This window comes from Falco peregrinus, chromosome 7 (assembly GCF_023634155.1).
Source record: "Falco peregrinus isolate bFalPer1 chromosome 7, bFalPer1.pri, whole genome shotgun sequence".
Classification (NCBI taxonomy): domain Eukaryota; kingdom Metazoa; phylum Chordata; class Aves; order Falconiformes; family Falconidae; genus Falco; species Falco peregrinus.
Window position 1 is genome coordinate 17,094,498 of NC_073727.1, and position 21,196 is coordinate 17,115,693.

The window sequence follows — 21,196 nt, forward strand, 5'->3', positions numbered from 1 at the left end:
TTTCAGTCAGACCCAGCAGCCAGCTCTAACACACACTGGGAATTCGGACCTTTAACCCAGGTCCTGTCCTGGCACCCAGGACCAACACTGTTAGTTCAGACTGCCTGAGGTCTCTTCTAGAAATATGTTTATTACCCCAAAGACAGCAATCCCATCATTTCTCTGTATCTGTTCTGGTTGCACACCACCTTCATCACAATTTTTTCCCCAAACACCCAGGTTGAGTTTTCCCTGTTGTACCTTGTGTCCGCAGCTTCTTGTCCTCAGCAGCAGCCTCAGGCAGCACTGCAGCGAACGCCCATGACCCGAACCCAGGCAGCCACATCCTCCTGGTTCTCTGGCTGGTTCTCTGACCAAGACCTCCTGGTTCTTGGTCAAGGCCTCAAGCACACCGGGACGCATGCCTTGGCACATGGCCACAATGTCTCAGCAGACACTAACGGTCTAATACTGTCACAGGTGGAGTTTCTGAGCCCCCTTCCATGCAAGCCACCAGCATTTCTGTTCACCAGTCCTGCTCACTGAAGTAGACAGGAGAAGCACCAGACGTTCCAGAGCACCAGATTTTGCAGAGAACTCTCATTTCTGGTCCATGCTATCCCAGACAAACTAACATGAAATATAAAACCCAAAGAACTAGCTGGTAGTTATCTTCCTTTGCACCAGAAACCTGCATAGCTAAAATAAATAAATAAACTTGTTGTTTATTGGCAAGATCAAAAAGTTACACTGAGATGAAAGCGTTTCACAGTAATGCTAAATGAAACAGAAGCATTGGTGGGATTCATTTAATAAACAATTAGACAGCTATATTTAAGTTACACACCTAAGCTTCCTCTAAAGTGAAAGGCGTGCATATGTACAGCCATGTTCGGATGGACGGGTTTCTTATTTTCCCTCGCCCCAACTACAGAAGAGGCCTAGGCAGCTAACCCACACTGACAGTTCAGCTTTTAACAAGCGAGTTATGCTAGAGGAATCCCATTTCAGAAAAGGGAGGGAAGAGGCTAAGACACAGACTGCAGCAAGCCTTTGAAAGTGTGAAATTAAGATTGCTACCTAAGGAACTGTTAATATCTAGATACTGCTACCAAGATTTTCAACTTTTTTTTAATTATCTGCATTAGACGTTTACTGTAGATCTGCAATAGTTGAACAGTTTAAAAAGTGCAATCAAGTTAGCTACTACAGGCAAGTAAGCTGCCAGTGAGATATGGTGGTGAGGAAGAGCAAGTAACATGCCTACAGTTAGAAGGGAAGGAGAGCTGACACTTGGCACACAAATACATCAGACATCAAGAGGTTAATTCCTATGTCCAGATGCCTGAAGTTAGTACCTGAACACCTGAAGTAAAATGTAAAATTACCTTTACTCTAGAAGACTAAAAGGCTGGTAACACCAAGTTAAGACATAATCTCAGAGGGCAGAATAACTTTTTATTTGGGACCACGTGCATACAGTTCAGTGAATGCTGCCACAGAACAGACACAGGAGTTTGATCTCAAATGTGAGCCACAGATGAGAACTCGACAAGAGCATCTTCAACAAACCTTCTGATAACCTCATAAATCAAAGGACAGCCAAGGAAGCGGTACCATACCCTGGCTTAAAATGGGTAAACACCTGAAGTTATCACAGCACTACCCATCTCTGTAAAGCATGTCTTTTAAGGGTTCTGAAGCTCAGATCTTGGGCCAAGACAGCCTCCCACTGAAGACAATGTTGGTCACGGCCCTGTCAGACTGTGGTACTAACGGAACTCCCAATACGTAAAGCAGCATGCCACACCAGACCCACATTATCATGAAGAGACCATTTCCAGCATTCCCCTCAGTCAGACAACTGCTTCAGCGTATCTGGTATCTGTAAGAGTTAATCATTTGTTGAAATATGGAAGAACACCAGTCTGAAAAGCATCCTTGAGGAAAAAGCTGTACGGGTATAGATAGCAGTGTAGGTATTCCATACTTAATGGCAACCAAGCAAGCAGGCCTCTCTCAGGGAGTGCTGAGTCAGATTTTGGAAATGCAAGAGACAACCTGGTATTTCTCCAGGCCACGCAGTATAAAACAGCCAAAATCCCAGTGGGAAAGAAAGCCTCAAGTTGTTTTAGCTACAGAAAAGAACAAAAATATGCAGAGACTTTAGTTAAAACCCACGCAAGACTTCTAGTTAAACCCACGCAGAAAAGAAAAACCCACACAGTTAAGTTTTACCGTAACACTCAACATTCAAGACTACTTGCAGCAGTAGCTCTTGTCTCTTTCCTGTTTCCCCAGGGCCAGACAGGGAATTCCCACAGCACCGGGAATTTGACAAGCCTGTTTTTCACAAAGCCTTTCTGAAGTACCTTACCCCCTCTCTCAAGGATTACAAAAAATCAACACCGGCTGAAACCTTTCTCCACATATTGTGTCATCAGAAGGTGACATAGCAAAGCAGGCACCGGCTGCTGCTGCCAGGAGAATACGTGCAGCCTGCTTCCATCCAATGCTTTTCCTGGGCATTTCTCAACCCCAGGCAGGATGAAGTTTCCTGGCAGGAGCAGCCTGCTCCCAGCCGCTCTCCTTCCCGAGATTCTCTGGCTCTTCCTCCACCGCACTGCTAACAAGCAGGAACACGCTGCCTTTCCACAGCTCCAGAAAGGAAAAGTACAAGAGCAAGCTGTTGCCACCTGAATGGTGGAAGCAACCCACACCCTGCTCCCGAGGGCTGCCAGGAGCAGGTACAGCAAGTATGGCCTGCCAAGACGATATCCCACACATGATGTAGCATCACTGGACTGGAGGCAGCAACATCTGCTTAGCACAACCTAAAAAAGCCCCTAATGTTAGGATTATTCTTCTTTTCTGTCCCCTGAAGAAGTATTTATCAATAGACTCTCAACCAATTCTCTAATTAAATATCAGTATTAACTTTAAGGGTAGAAAAGATTGTTTTCCCAGGATAAAGAGAGGGGAGTAACAGATTTTCTTTTGAAAGAGGTAAATCAGGAAGTCAAGAGGAAATCGCTTCTCTGCACCCCCTAGTTGTGCTTATCACTTGACAAGGCACTAAAAATAGTCACTTCAAAAAAAACATGAAGGCTGTATCTCTGCATAGAGGCTCCTGCACAAGTTTTCTACCAACATCAACAGGCATTTTATGTGCTCTTGTAAAATTCAAGATCAGACCACTGAGTATACGGACAGCCTGTCAGAAGAAGCTACAGGCCTGTGCTCCAAATCCAAAACACACTTTATCCTAGAAACTGTTAACGACTTCATCCACTCTTTATCTTTGCCACTTACTGCTGAAGTGACAGCTCAGTCTCCTCCTGGACACCATGCTGGCTTAATTGGAGCAGCCAACCTCCGCACACTCTCTTCCATTTGTCTCCACATCTTCTGATCATACTTAGCACATTTATGTAACAGCTGCCTATTAGTTTCAGTTGAACATAAATAGCACGTCAGTGCAAGGACAAACAGAAAAAGGAGCAGCAGAGCTATGTGTCCTGCACCGCCACTGCACAGGTATGTGCCTGAGGACTGGGGTTCAGCAGCTTTCTCACCCTCCACCAACTGTCTTTTGCCCCGAGGCAGAGACAGAAGCAGCACTGGGAGAGGAGCAAGCCCAGGTTAGGGTTTGTTTCATACTGGGTGCAGGAGGGAGGAGGGAACACTAGCACTGCTGCCAAGCACTTTGTTAGCACGGAATAGCAACCCTAAAGTGAATTTTCACAAGTAACCGCTCAGTAGAAGTACCACCTACTCTGGTGTTTCCATGTCCCCAGATGCCCTATGCCCTCTGCCAGTACAGATTTACATGGTAACATGAGAAGCCAGATCAGAGAACTGATCCAGCTCAGCTGAAAAAATAGCTATGTTAAAAAAAAAGTTTCCAGACAGCTCCCTTTCTCAGCTTTTCACCGTACAGCCATCCACACACAGCGCTGCGAGGCATGCAGCAAAACTGCTGCTCATTATCTGTGGCCCTAGATTAAAAAAAAAAAAAAAAGAAAACCAGTAAAACAAAAAGAAAACCCCACCCCACCCCAATCATCCCATATCTCATAAGTCCAATCCACTCTATAACCCTTCTCCTGGGCATCCCAGCAGACAGAAGTGAGAAGAACCACTCTCTCCAGGCCAAAGAATACATGTTCAACCTCCAGCGACCAGTAGCTGAGGGGTTTCCCAAGCTCGAGACTGCATCCAGAGCATCACATCTAACAGCCACCGATGGAGTCACTTCAATCTTTGACTTTCATTCTGAACCTGCTTACACTTTCCCCTCCAAAACTTCCTGTGACAGCAAGTTTTACAGCTCAGTTACCTGTGTGTAGAAATTATTTTTGCATCTCTTGATATGTGATGATTTGTGGACCCCATGTCATAAAAATGACTGAACAGGAGTTGGGTGTGGGGTGTTTGTTGGGGGTGGTTTGCTGGTTGGGTTTTTTGTTTTCCTAATTCACCTGCTCCATGCCAGGAGTCAAATACGGACTGAACCCACAGCCTGGGGACAATATAAACAAAACTCAAAATTGTTTGCGCTCCTACAAGCTACAGATGAGACAAAAAAGGAAAAGTAAGCCAGTAGTTTCAGCTGCTGTAGTAATACTCTTTCTTTGGACCCCAGAAACTACTTGTTATTCAAACTTCACCACAATCACCATAAAAAGCATTTTCACAATACAAGACATAATCTGCACCTAGCTTGTTTTGCCACGATCTGCCAGGTTCTTCCCCATTCTCCACCTCGGACTCCTTCCTTCCCAATATTAATATATCACAATCATGGGCAAATAAATCCTTCCAAGATGTAAGAAGAAACTTGTATTTAATATTTTTGATATCTGAGGACAGATTTTTGAAAACATCACTGCTTAAATTTAGCAATACGCAATGATTCCACAGTCAGTGCTTAGCAACTCAAAATCACTTCTAATAAAGGCCAAATAAACACACAAACGAGAAAAAACAATATTGTCAGAAACCTTCGCATTTAAAACAATAGAGACTTGCACACTCCCAGCACAGCTTTGCCATCAAGAACTTGTATGTGTTCAGAATAAAATAAGGGGTGATCAAACCTCAAACATCACACTGCTTTTTCTCCCTCTCTTCAGATTTGTAGAGTTGCAATCAGTGTGAGTAAAGTCCAGAAAAGCAGAACAAAACTGCATCTTCAGTATGGGTTAAGATCCATGGATGCTTTAGCTATATCAGTAGCATTTAGAGGGAATCTCACAATGATTACATACCCTTTGTTCTCTTGAGTGCATTACTAGAGGTAGTCAGATTTCATGGGAAAACATTTTTTGTGACTCATCTTAATTTGCATTTCACTTAGTCAAACAATAGCAATTACATGCTCGAGTTCAGTTTTGACATTCACATTTTTAGACAGACAGCCTTGCAGGAACAGACCCCTCCACCTGCTTATGTCCAGGCAGCAAAGGGCAGGGCTTTACCTGCTGACCCTGAACAGCTTCACAAAGTGTGCCTGCTGAGCTCTGACAGATCATTTTTCAATGCTTCACTTCAAACTGTCATCAACTTGACACATTGAATGCCAGTAAAAAAAAAAAATTGCTAAAGGAAATGAAGATCTTAAGTATACATTGACCGGAAGTTACTTGTACTAACATTTTTAACATTAAAAATAAAGAAAATCTACTGGTAGCACAAGTGGCAGCAGAGAAAATACTAAAATTAGCAGTGTTAGGGGAGAGGGGAGACCAGGCAGCAGCCCATTAAGAGAAGTCGCCAGTATTCTGTGCTTAGGAGCACCACACTCCTAAGGGGAACATCACTGTCTAGAGGAACAGCTACCACCACCAGACCTGACTCAACTGTAGAGCATCTTGTAGAACACAACTGAAAAGTGACCACAATTTCTCAAAAAAGATAACAAAAATGATTTTTGCACCAGAGGATTACTGAAGAGTTATTAAAATTAAAAATGGTTTGTGACAGACTAAGTCTTCTCTAACTTATTCCCTTTCTACCTGAACACAGCAGCACAGCATTTGAGGACAAGGCCCCTGCTCTCCCCAGGGAGGTTACGATGACTTAGGGATTCTTGCAGAAGAGCCATCTGGATTATTTATAGTACATCTAGACAGGGTAATGAAATCATTCACACATGCACCTCATCACATCCAAAAGATTAACTGCTGTTTTAGCAGGAAATATTAGATTGAAGTGATTCAAAGTCAAATGTTTAAAGAGTATACTAAATTACAGGTATAGTAAATTATATCCCAGCTTCCATCATGGATCATGCTTCATCTGTCCTATAAATGTGTAAAAATGAGAGTAAGTAAATATAAGTTACTAACACAAAGTAGAAATGCATTATTATTGTATCTTCACTTACATATGCAGACAACCCTCGGGTTTTATAGAATTAAAACACTGCCCGCCACACACACTTGTCTTATATATACGCAGGCTAGTTTCAATATTCTTTGAGACCTGTCTTTTCCTATGAAGACTAGAAAGACTCAGCCAGTCCCTGCTTACAGCCACCAACACTACGCCAAGTTTCACTTCCTTGGCTATCTCAGGTCTTTGGTGGAGCTCAGTGTAAACACAGAGCCACGAATCAGAGCTAACAAGCTACCAAGTTTGTTGTTTGGGTTTTTTTAAATATAAGGAGCAATTCAGTCAATAAGCCTGTCACCTTCCATGTCCCCTATTGCGTACACAAGTGCTTTGGAAATAGTATTTCCTTGTTGCTACATGTCAAAGACTCCACCTGAGTTTTTTCCTGAAACTCCCCACTTACAGCTGCAAAAGCAGCCCAAGTTGCACAGCTACTGTTGCAGGACTTATCGCAGCAGGTACCACCAGGCAAAGCACCTTTCCAGGCTCCATGTTATGTTCCTGGATTGCCATTGCTGCCATCACTGCTGCAGCAGAGGAAAACCTAAGAAAGTCTAAAAACTGTATTTACTGGTGATAGTTTGAGATAACGTATTTTCAAAATTATTACTCAATCGCTTTGTTGTAATAATGCGGAGAACAACTAAATGGACAGGTATTTTAACCCAGTTCAAGATTTTTCATTCATGGATGGGCTACATGCTAACGCAGTCTCCCTTTCAACTGACACTACTTTGCACGGGACACTTTCCCACCAAGTTTCCTCATTACCCCGCTACTTACAAAAGAACAACGGAAACAATACATTATTTAAGACATCTTTGGGCAGTTAAGCACCTGGAATTCAGCACCACACAGAAAACCTATTTGTACCCAAAAATCTGCTAAATTCCACCATGTAACTAAATATTTAGTTCAGAATTTAGGAAATAAAACTTGTTTGCCTTCAGGTGTACATGCACTACGGTTTATGTACTCCAGAAATAAATACCTACTGGTCTAAATTGGTCTGACTGTCCAGTAACACTTCCAAACCCTGCACGTGCACACTTGCTACCAAACCTGATGATACTCTGCTTGAATGCTCAAAACTACAATTAGACCAAGAACTAACAGTAATTACTAAATTACTAATTACTAAAAATCGCTCATCACTAAGAGCACAAGTTCTCTGGAGCCACCATGCATCTGCTGACTTCTTAACTAAGACGCTGACTATTTTTAACTTTGAGAATTGAAATAAATGTTCCCAGCAAACACAGAAAGCAACAAATGCCATGTGATCTGGGTAAGAATTTGCCAAGCAGCGCAGAATTACACTATGGCCACGGCAGCAAAATAAATACAGCCTTCCATAGTCAAGGTATGCAACTCTAAGAAACAAGATTAAGCAACCGTCACTCACATGCCCCTCAAACAATTCAGCAAAACCCCAAGCTAAGGCCCTAAATGCTTTTAGGCAACAACCATGTCTTGACACTTAATTGTCCCAAATATATCTTCTTTCACTTTAAATTACCCAAGGCTTGCTCAAGAGCGTCTTTTCTAGGGTGACGTTTCAACACCAACGAGGAAGTACACAGGAGTGTACTTAAACCTAGCAACAAGATTTACACCAAAACTATGTTCTCCTACCCTCAGCAAACAGCTGTACAGCCAATCATTTAAGGGATTTGTATCAAGCACAAAAAGCCAGATGCCAATCAAACACCCCCCAAGTTTTTCATTTTTCCAGATGTAGGTATCTGCATGTTGCACCAGTGGGTACTGCAAGAAAGAGCAGAGGCATGAATTTTCTTAAATTGCCAGTCAGTCACCAAGATGGTTAGAAGCTGCTCGTCTGAACTCTTCATCTGCAAAGCAAGACCGGTGTTCAGAACAAAAAGCCAAACGCTACATGATGAACCCAGGAAGAAAGGATGTTAAGTGCAAGGCCTGCCTCACAGCACAGATGAAACGTAAAGAGGAATGCCTAGGAAGATACGCAGCTCTCCTTCACGATGTCAAAGAAACTACCTTAATCTGGAGCCGCACACCAACGAAGGGCTGAAGTCAGCTTTGCCAAGAAGCCCGGCGGCTCACTCAGCAGCGAGGGAAGGACAGCTTTGTTGGGTGAGAAAACAGACCCCACCCACAAGCGTAATCTGTAATCATTTCTGCTAAGCCACATCAATAGCCGGGAAGGTACCGTGCAGGGATGGCAACCCCACCGCCCTCATGCACGCCGGGGGGGGGGGGGGGGGGGGGCCGCGGCAGTGATGGAAGGAGCCAGGTGGGCTCCGGCCGTTAGCTGGCGGAGGGAGGGAGGGGGGGGGCAAGCTGCCAAGGCAACCCCCACGGGAGGAAAAGAGGGGGTCGCTCAGGGTCACCGAGAGGCGAGAAAACTGCTGCGCTCAACTGCGGAGAAACGTCGATTCGTTCCTCCCTGCAGCAGAGGCCAAGCCGGCGGCGGGTGTGACCGGGGCGGCCGGCTCCGGGACGCAAGGAGGGGAAGGGGGGGCCGGGGGTGGCCCTGGACCCTGGGACACGGGTTTTGGCACAAGAGGGAGAAGCGCGACCAAGAGCTGCGAAGCAGCGGCCCGGGGCAGGGCTGCAAGAGCCCACCGGGGCGGGCACGGGGCGGGGGTTCCGCCTGAGGGAGGTGCCCGGGGGGGGCGGCGGACCCCCGGGGGACGCACTGACCGATGGTGGAGATGAAGGTGGTGTTGAAGGCATCGTCGGAGAAGCGGAAGAGCACGCAGGTCTTGCCGACCCCCGAGTCCCCGATGAGAAGCAGCTTGAAGAGCAGGTCGTAGGTTTTCTTCGCCATGGGGAGGCGCGGCGGCCGCCGCCGCCCGCTCCGGCCCCCTGCTCGCCCCCCCGCCCTCCTTCACCGGGCGCCCCCGCCGCGGCTCCGCCCGCCCACCCCTGCCGGCAGCACCGGCCGCGCCGCGAGCGAGGGCGGCGGCGACGAGCGAGGAGGAGGAGGGGGCCCACAAAATGGCTTCCTGTCGTGGGGCGGCCCCAGCGCCGCGCCCGCTCCCCGCGCCGCCACGGGCCCGCTGCTCCTCACGGGGAGGTGGCGGCGCCCGGGCTCATAACCCCCCGGCTCGGCTCGGCTCGGCGCGGCGCGGATCCCCCCGGCGCGGCTGCCCCGGACGGCGGCGGCTCCTCACAGGCGCTGCCGAGGCTGCGCGCGCCGCTCGGTAACCGCGCAGGCCTGCGGCGGCGGCGCGCACGCCCTGACGTCAGCACGCGGGCGCGCGGCCCTGGCGGCAACGGGGCTGCACGGCGGGGGTGGGGTATGGGGGGGCGGCGCGCGCACCCGCGTCCCGCCGCAGAACCCCGGCGTGGTGACGTCACCCGAGCTCGCGGCCGCGCGCCGGGGCGGGGCCTTGCGGGGAGGAGGCGGCCCCGCCCTCCCACCCTCGAGCCGCCGGAAGTCCCGCCCCCTCCTCGCTTGACGGGGCTCTGATTGGCTAAGCTCTCCTGCCAGTCTCTCCTCCTCCCCCGGGGGTGACGTCCCGGCGGCGGGGAGTGCGGAGGGACGCCCCCTGGCGGCGGGCGACGGTTCCGCGCCCTCTTTGGGACCCCGGCCCGACCTTGGTGGCCCGCCCCGCCCCGCCCAGGGACTGGCCGTGAGCCCGGCAGCTCTGTCGCCGTACCCCGAGGCCCCGCCACTCTCCCAGGGTCACCACCCCCGCAGCCGGCGGCCCCCCAGGCCCGGGGGCGGCCTCACCGGGCCGCCTGCGCCTCAGGCCGCCCCGCCGGGCCCCGCAGGCTGGGCCTGGGCCCCGCGGGTTGAGCACGGTCCCGCAGCGGCCGCCAGCCTGCCGGGAGCCGGCCTGAGCCCGCAGCGGCCGGGGCTGGGCACCGCCATGGCAGCGCTGCCGGGGCACCGAGGCCCTGAGCACAACAGGCCGGTGGTGGCACAGAGGGAGCCCCCCCTCACCAGTCTCCACCAGCCATGGCAGGCAGAACCCGGGCACGCCGCCGCGCTGGCGCCGGGGCTCGGCCAGCGCAGCGCGGCACGATGGACTCGGATGGTGGCTGGGTCAAACCGGCACGATGGACCCGGGTAGCAGCTGGGTCAAACTGCCAGCAGGTGTGAGGTACCTCCTTGTGGCTACCTGGGTGCTCGGGGCATTTGGCCACCAACCGCTGAGAGCCAAGCGGCAAGGTCACCACTGAAGCCAGCTGAGATGCCCCGTCACAGGGAGTGTGTTACAGCCCCCCTCGCTTCAACCAGGCCGGAGCAGCGCGTGCCAAGCAAGAGGGCACGCGTGGGCGTTGGAACCCAAGCTGTCCCGCAGCGCAAGCCTACATGCTGCCGATGGCAATTTGCTTGCATAATTAAGTATTCTGTGATCAGTAATTTCCCACTGTTTGAAGGGTGCATTACCTCAAAACGTTCAATACCAGTCGTGTCCCTCCCACCCAGCCTCTCCCAAAGTACAGCTTAGGACGTCTCTGGAGACTGACACTCATGTTTATTTCCTTTGTATTTTGATTTCTCAGCCTTGGCGGCTCCTGTTTGCAGGCACGTTTCCCCTCGGTTGGTGGGGTACAAGGCTCTGTCTCAAGAAACCTTGAACTCTGCAGCGGGTTTGCTCCAGGAGCTGACACAGCAGATAGGGCAGGAGTTTGCGGTTTCACAAAGAAGGTTTATTTTTAGCACTTTGCTAGATCAGTTTAAGGGCACCGTATGAAACGCTTCCTGTCTATGACTGAGCAGATAAGGGGAAAAACACCAGTATTCATGGAGAGCTCCGTGGTGAAGACACTGCCACAGATACCGGGGACCCACAGGCAGGCAGCTTCCAGTCACTCTCCAAAGGTTTATCAGGACAAGCACATTGCTAGATGTTTACACCAATGCTTGAAACAACCTTTTGTCTTGGAGAGTTTGTTAGTGGACTTCAAAGGAGTTTATCTTATAGGATCCTAGACAGGAAGCAGTAGAAGTCTCACATATCCCACCTGCAAACAAGGCGAAGTATTTTCTGTCTGGTTTCTAAGACTGGCCCTGATGTTAAATGTTACCCCCCTAAGGGAACTGATCCTGTGGGACACACCCCACTGAGGACAAAGACACCCTTGCTCTTGGTTTGATGGTAAATCCTGGTCAGGAGACCATCGCTGCAGGGCTGGTAGGTTTGGGAATGTCCACTGAGAGGTGGAACAGTTCTCAGCTCTCCCCACCAGAGGAGTCTTCTGTCCTGATCTCAATAGGGCACTGATCTGATGTGACAGGGGGTAATTACCAAATTAGGAGGAATGGGGTGTAAGGGGAGAGCCAGCAGCACCTGGCAGCCTCTTCCAGTCTGTCAGAGCCCGCTTGCCAGGAACAGCTGAGCAGCCAGGGTTGCAACACCGCGCCACAGATGCATGCCCTCCAGATCTTGACACAGGGAGGGGAAAAGTGAATCACAAGCAAGTTGTGCAACAATATTTAAGTTTGAGGAGGTTTGCTTGGGGAGGGTGGTGACATGCTAGGCTTGTTGGTTACTCAAATCCTCTCACAAAGCAGGGCCCAGCCCTTGGTGTGTGCAGGGATGGAAGAGATCTTTGTCATCCAGGAGGCATCAGCAGCCGCAGCAAACAGGAATCTTTGTTTTCTCTAACTCCTCCCCCAGCCAAGGCAGGGACAGGGGCTCCGCTGCTCTGCTCCGCTGCTCTGCTCCGCTGCTTGGCCACAGGCACAGGTCAGGCCATCTGAGGAGGTTCTGGTCCCACCATTTTGGGTCCTTCACCTTGAGCAATAAGCTCGCATGCAGCCCTCCAGCACAGACCCTCCCAGCCCTTGGTAACCTCCAGCTCCCACCACTTCAGGAACAGCTGGAACCCAAAACTTGTGTAAGGACATGGCTGGGCTGCATCAAAAGAAGTGTGACCAGGGGGTTAAAGGAGGTGATTCTCCCCCTTCTGCTCCACTCTGTTGAGACCCCACCTGCAGCACTGTGTCCAGCTCTGGGGCTCCCAACATAAGGGGGCCTGTTGGACCCTGGTCCATAATGGACCTGCTGGAGCGGGGCCAGAGGAGGCCAGGGAGATGCTCAGGGGCTGGAGCAGCTCTGCTGTGGGGACAGGCTGGGAGAGCTGGGGTGGCTCAGCCTGGGGAGGAGAAGGCTGCGGGGAGACCTTAGAGCACCTGCCAGCACTTAAAGAGGGCTTATGAGAGATGGAGACAGACTTTTTAGCAGAGCCTGTAGCGATAGGACGAGGGGTGATGGTTTTAAACTAAAAGAGGGGAGATTCAGACTAGATACAAAGAAGAAATGTTTTTTGCTGAGGGCGGCGAGGCGCTGGCCCAGGCTGCCCAGAGCAGCTGTGGGTGCCCCATCCCTGGCAGTGCTCAAGGCCAGGCTGGACGGGGCTGGGGGCAGCCTGGGTTGGGGGGAGGGGGTCCCTGTCCATGGCAGGGTGGTGGGACCAGATGGTTTTTAAGGTACCTTCCAACCCAAAACATTCTGTGATTCTACGACTATGACAAGAGCCCTGACAGAGCTGGCAATAGCAGTCCCAGATGCACAGGACATTGTCTGAGGAAGAACACAAAATGGGTTGAAGTTGCTCCACCTGCTTCCATATGACATCATCCTCTTAGCAGTGGTGACCACAGCGTGGTCTGTGCTGCAAGTACCCTGGGCACCAGGCTGGGAGCTCTGAGCTCCAGCCACCCCTCTGGCTGTAGGCACATGCAGTGCCCAACTGCCTTTTTGATTTTGCTGCTGTTGTCACTGAGGCAGGGGAACTCAAAATGAATAAATGTCAAGCTAAACCCAGTAACTGGGTGAATTTTTTGAGACACCCCTGGAGAACCCAATGTAAGAAATAAGCTTTGTCAGAAAGATGAATTCCTGAGGAGGGGAAGTAAAAGTGATGCAAGGTGGGTCCTCCACACTGCTTTTCTCTTTTGCAGATATCTTCATACATGGTGTTGGGTCTCACCAGGCTTCCCAGCCACCCTCCTGCCTCCAGCCGATCTGCACAGACAGATCAAGCAGCTTTGGATGAGGACATTTTGCCAGTGGCAGAACGGGCCAGTGTTTGGGGCAGCTCTCACCACTGCTGCTGGCAGGGTTGGGCTTTCACCACCTTGGATCACACATCCCTGCCTCTTACCCCATATGTCTCTCAGGCTGCAGTGGACAACTAGAGAAAAAGAGGAACAAGAAAGGTGGCTCCACGTCCCTGAAACGGGGACCGTCGCCCCTGTTTTCTCTTCCAGTTGGCATCACCCTGTCAGGAGCAGAAGGACTTTGTCAGCACTTCCAGGCAGCACCGAGGATGCAAAGGTCATGTAGAGCCCAGTGCCTTTGGCAGCAGCTCAGTGTGCCGAGCGCATCTCTTACTTCTGCACAGTCACCTCGGCTCGGCTTCTGGCAAGGCAGTGCCAGCACCGGCAGCTCAGCAGGGCTCTGCCCAGCAGCAGACAGCGCGCTCGGACGTGTCTGATGAGCTTTCTGCCCTCGCCGCTGCCTGGTCTGCCTCTGCGCAATGCAACGGGGCAGACTTCGGCCATGTGCTCGCAGCCGCTCCTTACCCAGGTTTAATGCTTAAAGACCTCTGTCTTCCCATGCCTCTGCCCCCTGCCCCGGTTCAGCCCCCTCTGTCTGCTGCCAAAAGTTTCTGCCCTCCGGTTGTAACATCACTTGGTTATGCTGGGACATGATCCCACGCTGCCAGCGAGTGGGGGAAGAAGCTCTGCATTGTTGTCGTCAGTGCTTTGCAGAGCCAGTCACTGCCTTGTTTTCTACGGTTTTTCACCAGGGAGCAGAGCAGTGATTGGAACGAGGGACTGAGAAGCAGTGACTGCCGGCTTGCTGCTGCTGCTGAATGATGCTTTGACCTCCAGCAAGCAGCAGCACCGCTCTCCCCCGGTGCCCAGGGACTTGCTGCGTACCTGTTGCAGAGGCAGTGCCGCCCCCAGTTCCTTATTCTTTGTGGAGCAGCTTGAGGTCACTGAATGAAGAGCTCCCTAGGAGCATGCTAACGATAAATAAGTCATTACCTACAAAGGCAGATGAAGCATTAGTCCCTGGTTCCGTGTAGAAAGGGACCTGCCCCACACACACACTGGGGATTTATTCTGCTTAGGGGAGGGTTTGGAGGGATCTCAGGGGGAGCGTGGGAACGCCCCACTGCATTTGTTGAGCGCTGTACAACCAGAGCTCTGCCTCTTTCAATTACATCTTGCCAGCAGATTATTAAATCCTTTAATCTCTGAGCAATGATGCTGATCTAGTTGCCTTACAGACATTGCTCACACCACATCTGTTGAAAACCCGGATCTAAGATAAAAGCCTGGAGCCTCCCACGTGGTTGCCAGCCATCCCTTTTCCCCCCTCTCTCAGCTCCCATGGGACAACAGCAGAGATGGGAAGAGAGACGATGGGGCGCAGCCTGGGGCTGCGGGACCTCAACAAGCGGCTGCAGTTTCCCCATGTCACACAGGAGTCGGGGCAGAGCCAGGACATGGCTCGGGGGCCGCAGACAAGGGGCACTGGACACATCTAGGCTCCCAGCCTGCAGCACCCGAAGCTCTTTCCAGCCCCTCGTTAGTGTGGCCAGTGATTGGCGAAGTGACACAAGATTCCACTAAGCCATCCAGCCCTACATCCCAACAGGATTCATCCTCTGCATCAGAAGGTCTTCTCCTCGAGGGCAGCCCCAGGGGCCTGCATGAGAGGCAGCACTTTGTAGTAGCTTTTATCCCTCATCTCCTGTTCATCAGGAGATGCAGCTCATCACTTACCCAGCTGTCTTAAGCATCTGGGGGTCATTTGGAAAATGGACAGTTTCCTTTAACAACATGACTGTGGATGGGAAGGAAGATGTTGGAGATCTGCGCCCCGAGCTGGCTCCCATACCGCCACTGCCATCTAATTATAGAGGAGTCAGCTGCTGGCAAACTGATCCACCCTAAATCCAGGCTTAGTGTGAGCTGTGCTTGCCCCTCCAGCTCCCCTGCTTTCAGTACAGGGTGAATCTTGCACCAGGGCGATTCCCTTGCTGCCTTCCCGGGCAGCTGTGAGAGCTCCTCTTTTGCTTCCCTCCTGTGCCATGCACAAATGCTCAGCTCATGGTCTGAAAAAGCCAGAACACCCCAGACCTCAGCCCAAGGGGTGGCTGAAGCCCGAGGCTGCAGCTGGCCCGCACCAGGGATGCTCACAGCTGCTACCCACAGCCCCCCTCAGCAGAGCTTATGCTCCCCAGGCTCCCACAGCCCACCCTGTGCTGAGCTCTGCTTGTGCTGCCTCTTCCCATAGGTGCCACAGCCGGGAGGTGGAGGCAGCCTGGTCCTGCCCGCAGGGTCCACAGTGGATGACCAGGAGCCATTTCTTCTGCCAAGCCCTGTCCAGGCAACCCAACTTGCTGGGTAGGGGTTGTCTGGGCAGGGAAGGAGGCGTTTGCAGCGTGGGTTGGGAGGATTTAGCAGAAGCCAGAGGCTCATTCCCAGATATCTTTTACAGAAGCGGCGTGGCAGGACACATCTCTTGAGTCATAGAGGAACAGAAAGGTGCCCTGTGCTGAGAGGGGTGACATGCCAGGGGTAGTGGCAGGGGCACCACGGGGCAGGGTGGCATTTGCTCTCAGAGAGGCCATGATGGGCAACTGGAGCAGCTCCAGGTCCTGAGGAGAAGAGATCGGGCAAACATCAACTGGTTTAACAGGCGGCTTTTGGGCAAACAGCTGATCTCCCCCCAGCTCCAGCTGCTTGGCTGTGGGATGGGGCTCAGCCAGGGATGCTGGGAGGCAGCTTGGCCTGGGATTTGGGATGGGTGGCTCCTCGGGCACCCTCCCACACTCCCTGGCGGTGCTGGGGAAGAGAGAAGCATCCAGATAGACTCTGCTGCTTCACAAGCTCCCTCATCAGCAGCTCAGCGTGTTGAAACGGGTGACAGCATGAGGGAAGCCGGGAGCGTGTGGTGGATGGGGAGCGCCACAAGCAGATGGGGATGTGACCGAGCTGAACTGCAAAACTGCCATGGAGGAGGGAAAGGGGGAAATGAATCCAGTGGATCTCTGGGGATGCTAGTGAGCTGGTTTTGGGTGAAAGCAGCCAAATGCCCGCTGGACCCCCAGGGTCCCTTTCCCCTTGTTAAAGTCAAGAGAAGAAGGTTCAGAGTGAGAAAGGTCATCAGTGGGGGGCAAGCGAGAGGATCCAGCCTCTCAGCTGCAGCCCAGGCTGGGGACAGCATCACACAGGGACATATCCTTTCCCCGTCAGGGAGGACAGGCTTTTCTCCAGGGCTGGTCCAGCCAACACCATCACCAGTTAGTTAAACCTGAAGAAAAAAAATCTAAGGAATGTCAACACAATGCTGCCAGCATGGAGACCATTGTCCCTGCTCCCAGCCCATGTCCCTGCTCCCAGCCCATGTCCCTACTCCCAACCTGTGCACTTCCATGTGCGCAGCAGCATTTTTCTGGCAGCAGCCGGGATAGGAGGGTTTTGGCAGCCTGGGAATACTCCCACTGCAACCTTGCTTTAAAGCAAAGGCATGACAGGGCTGAGCAGTGGCAGTGAGCCGTGCTGAATGGCACCGGGACCTGGGGATGAGGGACCGCGGGGAAGGTGAGGAGCTGGGGGGCAGGTGAAGGCCAAGTGCCCTCAGATCCCTTCTGCCCTGAGTTGAGCAGCTTTCAAAGCACCTGGGATGAGGGTTTGGGGAGGAGGGAGCTGGTGGCACTGGCGAGCCCTGCCCTGGGTGCAGCTGGGGGCTGAGCACCGTGTGCCCATGGGGAAGGGGGGGGCTGTCGGTGGCTAAGGGAGGCTACTGTGCTGGGGCATGTGCAGTAGATCCCAGCATGTCCCTGGCACCCTTACCCCTTGTGCATAGCTCCGGCAGAGAGCTCAGGGTGTCCCAACTAACCCAGGGGACCGCGATACTGAAGGACATGGGGTGGGGACCGCATGATCCCATGGGTGGCAGAGCATCACCACCAGCACTGGCACTGGGCATTGTTCCCTCCCACATCTGTCTGGCTCCAGCTGATGCTGCTGCCTGGGCCAGGCAGCCAGGAAAACCAGAGAGACCGGGGCAGACCATGGGAAGGGCATCAGACGATCTCCCGCCACCCTGCTGCCAGCAGCCGGCATGTCCATCCTTGCTGCCCCACTGTCGCCGTGCCATGGATGTCAAGCTGGAGGGCTCTTCATCACCACCACCCTCATCAGCACAGCCTCTGGCCTCGCTACAAGTGACACTGGCATGATTAGGCTGTCAGAAACCTGCCTGGCTTGACAGGGCTTCCCTCCCACTCCTCATTAATTCCTTAACGACTCTGGCCTGTGGCTTTGCCAAGTCTGGGCAGCCCTGGACCCCCCAGCCCCAGGGGGCTGCCCCAGGACAAGGGTGCTGGGTGTCCCAGCAGCTGGGGGGTACATGGGGCCACAGCCTCCCTGGCTCCTTCCAGCCACCCACAAGAGCTGGGAATTGGCTTGTTTGGCATTTTCCAGCATTTTTTCCAGCACGAAGCATCTCTCTGAGTGGAGTTTGGCTGTGTTTCCACAGGAGCTCGGGGGGCTCAGGGGGTCATAGCTCCTTCCCACTCCACCCCACTCCATCCCATGACAACTGCCAGCACAGAGTCCCCTACACAGCCAGGGCGAGGGCAACAGCCACCCGTGCTGGGGGCCCTGCCACTGGGGAGCCCCACAGCAGCACTGGGGAGCGGGCATGGGCAAGGTGCGGGGGGGCCTGGGAAGCAGTGGGGTGGGAAGAAACCCAAGGGGAAACTGCACCCAATGTGCCTCCGCTCAGCACCCTGTGGACCAGGGCCCACAAGCAGCCAGGACAGGACAGGAGGAGGGGTGGCCAGGGGTGGGGTGGTGTCCAATGGGTGCCAAGGTGTCCCAAAGATGGCTGTGGCGTCCCAGAGATGACCACAGTGTTGCAGGGTCAGCCACAGCGTCCCAGAGGTGTCTGCAGTGTCCCTGGGGTGACCACAGTGTCTCAGAGGTGACTGTGCTGTCCCAGAAACAGCCTTGGTGGCTGAGGGGTGACCATGGTGCCCCAGGTCTGGCACTGGTGTCTCAGGAGTGGCTGCAGTGTCCCCAGGGGTGGCTGCGGTACCCAAAGCCAGCCAGATTTCCAAGGGCTGGATACAGCTTCTCAGGGGTGTCTGCGTTGTCCTGACAGCAGCCATGACCCCCAAGGGATGGCTGCAGTGTCCCAGGGTGGCTGTGAGACATGGGGACATGGGATGGGGAGGAGTGGAAAAGCCAAAGTGATGGAAACTGGGACCCCCAGCCCCACTGCAGTCACGGCAGCATTTTGGGGCTGACCCAGGCCCACAATCAGGCTGTGAATGGCATCCCGCATGGCACCCGGACCACATCCCCTGTGCCGGCCAGCCCAGTGTCACCCCTGGGATGCTCAGCCCCACCTTGGCTGTGGCACTGATGCCATTGTGGTACCCACAGCAAACCAGAGAGGGGGTGGCATCCCTGGCGGGACACAGACCCTTGAACCCTGAGGCCTGGGTGGGAGTGGGGCAGTGCCCCCCTCGCCCCACACGGGGACATGGTGGTGGGGCCAGCGTGGCCGTGAGTCACCACGTGGCTTCCTCCACCCCAGGCTTGCCCTGCACCCCAGCCCGTGACTCAGAGCCCGGCAATGCATCCCCACGGGTGCTCAGCCGCCCACATGCCATCCCGCACCCCCAAAACCCACCGGCATGTCACTGGGCATGCCACCAGCCCCCCCCGCCCCCGCCCAGGGCTGCCCCAGGGTCCCCCAACATCCCCACCTCTTCTTACATAGGTGGGGTAAAGCTGGTGATGGGGGTCCCCTGGGGCCCAGAGTGTGGCCCCTGTGCGCAATGTATCCCCCCCGTGGAGCAAAGGGTGGGGGGCAGCAGGGGGTCAGGGCTCTGCCTCAGCTGCTTTGAGGGCTGCTGTGATGAGAGGGAGAGGGAGAGGGAGAGGGAGAGGGAGAGGGAAGGGAGGGGAGGGGAGGGGAGGGGAGGGGGAGGGGAGGGGAGGGGAGGGGAGGGGAGGGGAGGGGAGGGGAGGGGAGGGGAGGGGAGAGAAGCATGTGGGGAGAGGGTGGGGAGAGGTGCGTGGCCCTGTGCCCCATAGTGTCTCTGCCCATACACTCCAGGGCTGGCCCAGGAGGGTCACAATGGGGGTCCGCTGTCCCAGTCCGGTCCCACCACCGTGGGGACAGCCCTGCGCTGCCTTGAAGGTCAGCCCAGAGGCCAGGCCAGTGGCCACTGGCCACCACAGCATGCTCCAGTCCCGGGCTGACACCTGCGGGCAAGGGACCGTCTCTGCATGGCTCCCTGCCCTACATGGCACCATGTCCCTACACGCCATTTTGCCTCTACATGTCACCTCATCCCTATGTCACCGGGTCCCTACATGTCACCTCTCCTGACATGTCACCCTATCCCTGTGTCACTTTGCCCTTATCTCATGCCTGGCTTAAATATCCCCCCACCTTCCTATGTGTCACCCCACCCCTGCCTGTCACCACAGCCTGGTCCTGGGGGGGGATTTGGGGCAGGGGCACCAGGCCAGGGGCTGCTGGGAGCGCAGGGCTATGGTGCCCTTGAATCCATCTGCCCTGGGGACACTGGGCCAGTGCCACAGGCAGAGCCGGGCAGCACCACGGTCCCTGCCCCGTGGCACAGGGATTTGGGATGGAGCCAGGATGTGGGAGCTGCAGCAGGGATGGGATCAGGCCTGTGCTGTCCCATGGAGGGGCTGGACACATCCCCCCCCTCCCCATGTCTGTGCCTGCAGCGGGGGACAACTGCACAGCCCCATGGATAGACCCTTCCCCAGGACAGGGCAGGAGAGGGGAGGTGGCCCTGGTGCAGACCCCTGTCCTGTCCTGCATCGTCCCCAGAGGCTGTGGCAGTGCCACGGGCAGTGCCAGGCATTGCTGGAGGCCAAGACAAGGGGGAGTGCAGAGCCAGGGGCACAGCTGTCCCAAGAGCCCCTGCGGAGAAGTGGCATCACAGCCTGGTGGGAACCCCCGGACACAGATGTGGGGTACAGTGATGTCCAGCTTGTGCAGGGTAAACCCTTGTCCTGTGGTGCCCTGTCCTTGTCTGCCAGCACTGGGATCGGGGCAGCCCAGGCCCCAACAGTCACCCCCTCTATAGCCCCCACTGTCCCCTCCTTCTATCCTCTACCTCCTGCATCTCTTCTTCCTCCTCATTCCATAGTCCTGTCATCCCCTCCACTGCCCTTCCATCCCTCCACTCCCCCTCCACCACTCCTCCATCTCCCCATCAACCTCTTCCTCCCTTTTCCATCCCTCTTCCGTCCCCCTCTATCCCCCCCTCCATGCCCATCTTTTGCCCTCTCCATTCCCCTCCACCCTCCTGTCATCTCCACCCTACCTCCACCACGGTCTCCATCCCCCCTGCATCGTCCCTCCCATCCCCCTTCCACACACCCTCCATCCCTTCCTCCATCTCTGGCTGTTGCAACCCCCCTTCCACCCCCCTCCATCATGCCCTCCGTTGAAGCTTCCATCCCCCTCCATCCCCTCTCCATCCCTCCTCCATCCCCTTCCGCCCTCCCCAACACCTTCTCCACCTGCCCTGCACACACCCCTCCATTGTCCCCCCATCCCACTTCCATCTCCCCTCCACCCCTGCTGCATCCCACTTCCACCCCGCCTCCATCTTTCCCTCCTTTGTCCCCTCCCTGCTGGGTTTGTGCCTTTGGGGAGGGGACCCTGTCAGCATCTCCCCTCCCACCTCCCTGGAAGCTCCTCCTGGAGACGGAGGCCTTGGATTGCACCAGGCAGTCCTGTGTATGGCAGCAAATACCCTAATTAATTAATTATGGGATAATCTCTGGTTCCGGGGAACAGGC

General features: G+C 54.0%; 1 protein-coding gene across 1 annotated transcript in view; it reads right to left on the reverse strand.

Annotated features, from left to right (window-relative positions):
* The window catches only part of RAB10 (RAB10, member RAS oncogene family), a 49,909-nt gene extending 40,300 nt beyond the window's left edge, over window positions 1-9,609 (reverse strand). The window contains exon 1 of the mRNA XM_005232042.4: window positions 9,058-9,609. Coding sequence (XP_005232099.2) covers window positions 9,058-9,184 — 127 coding nt within the window. The 5' untranslated portion in view covers window positions 9,185-9,609. The remainder of the gene's footprint in view (window positions 1-9,057) is intronic.
* Window positions 9,610-21,196: the final 11,587 nt, after the last annotated feature.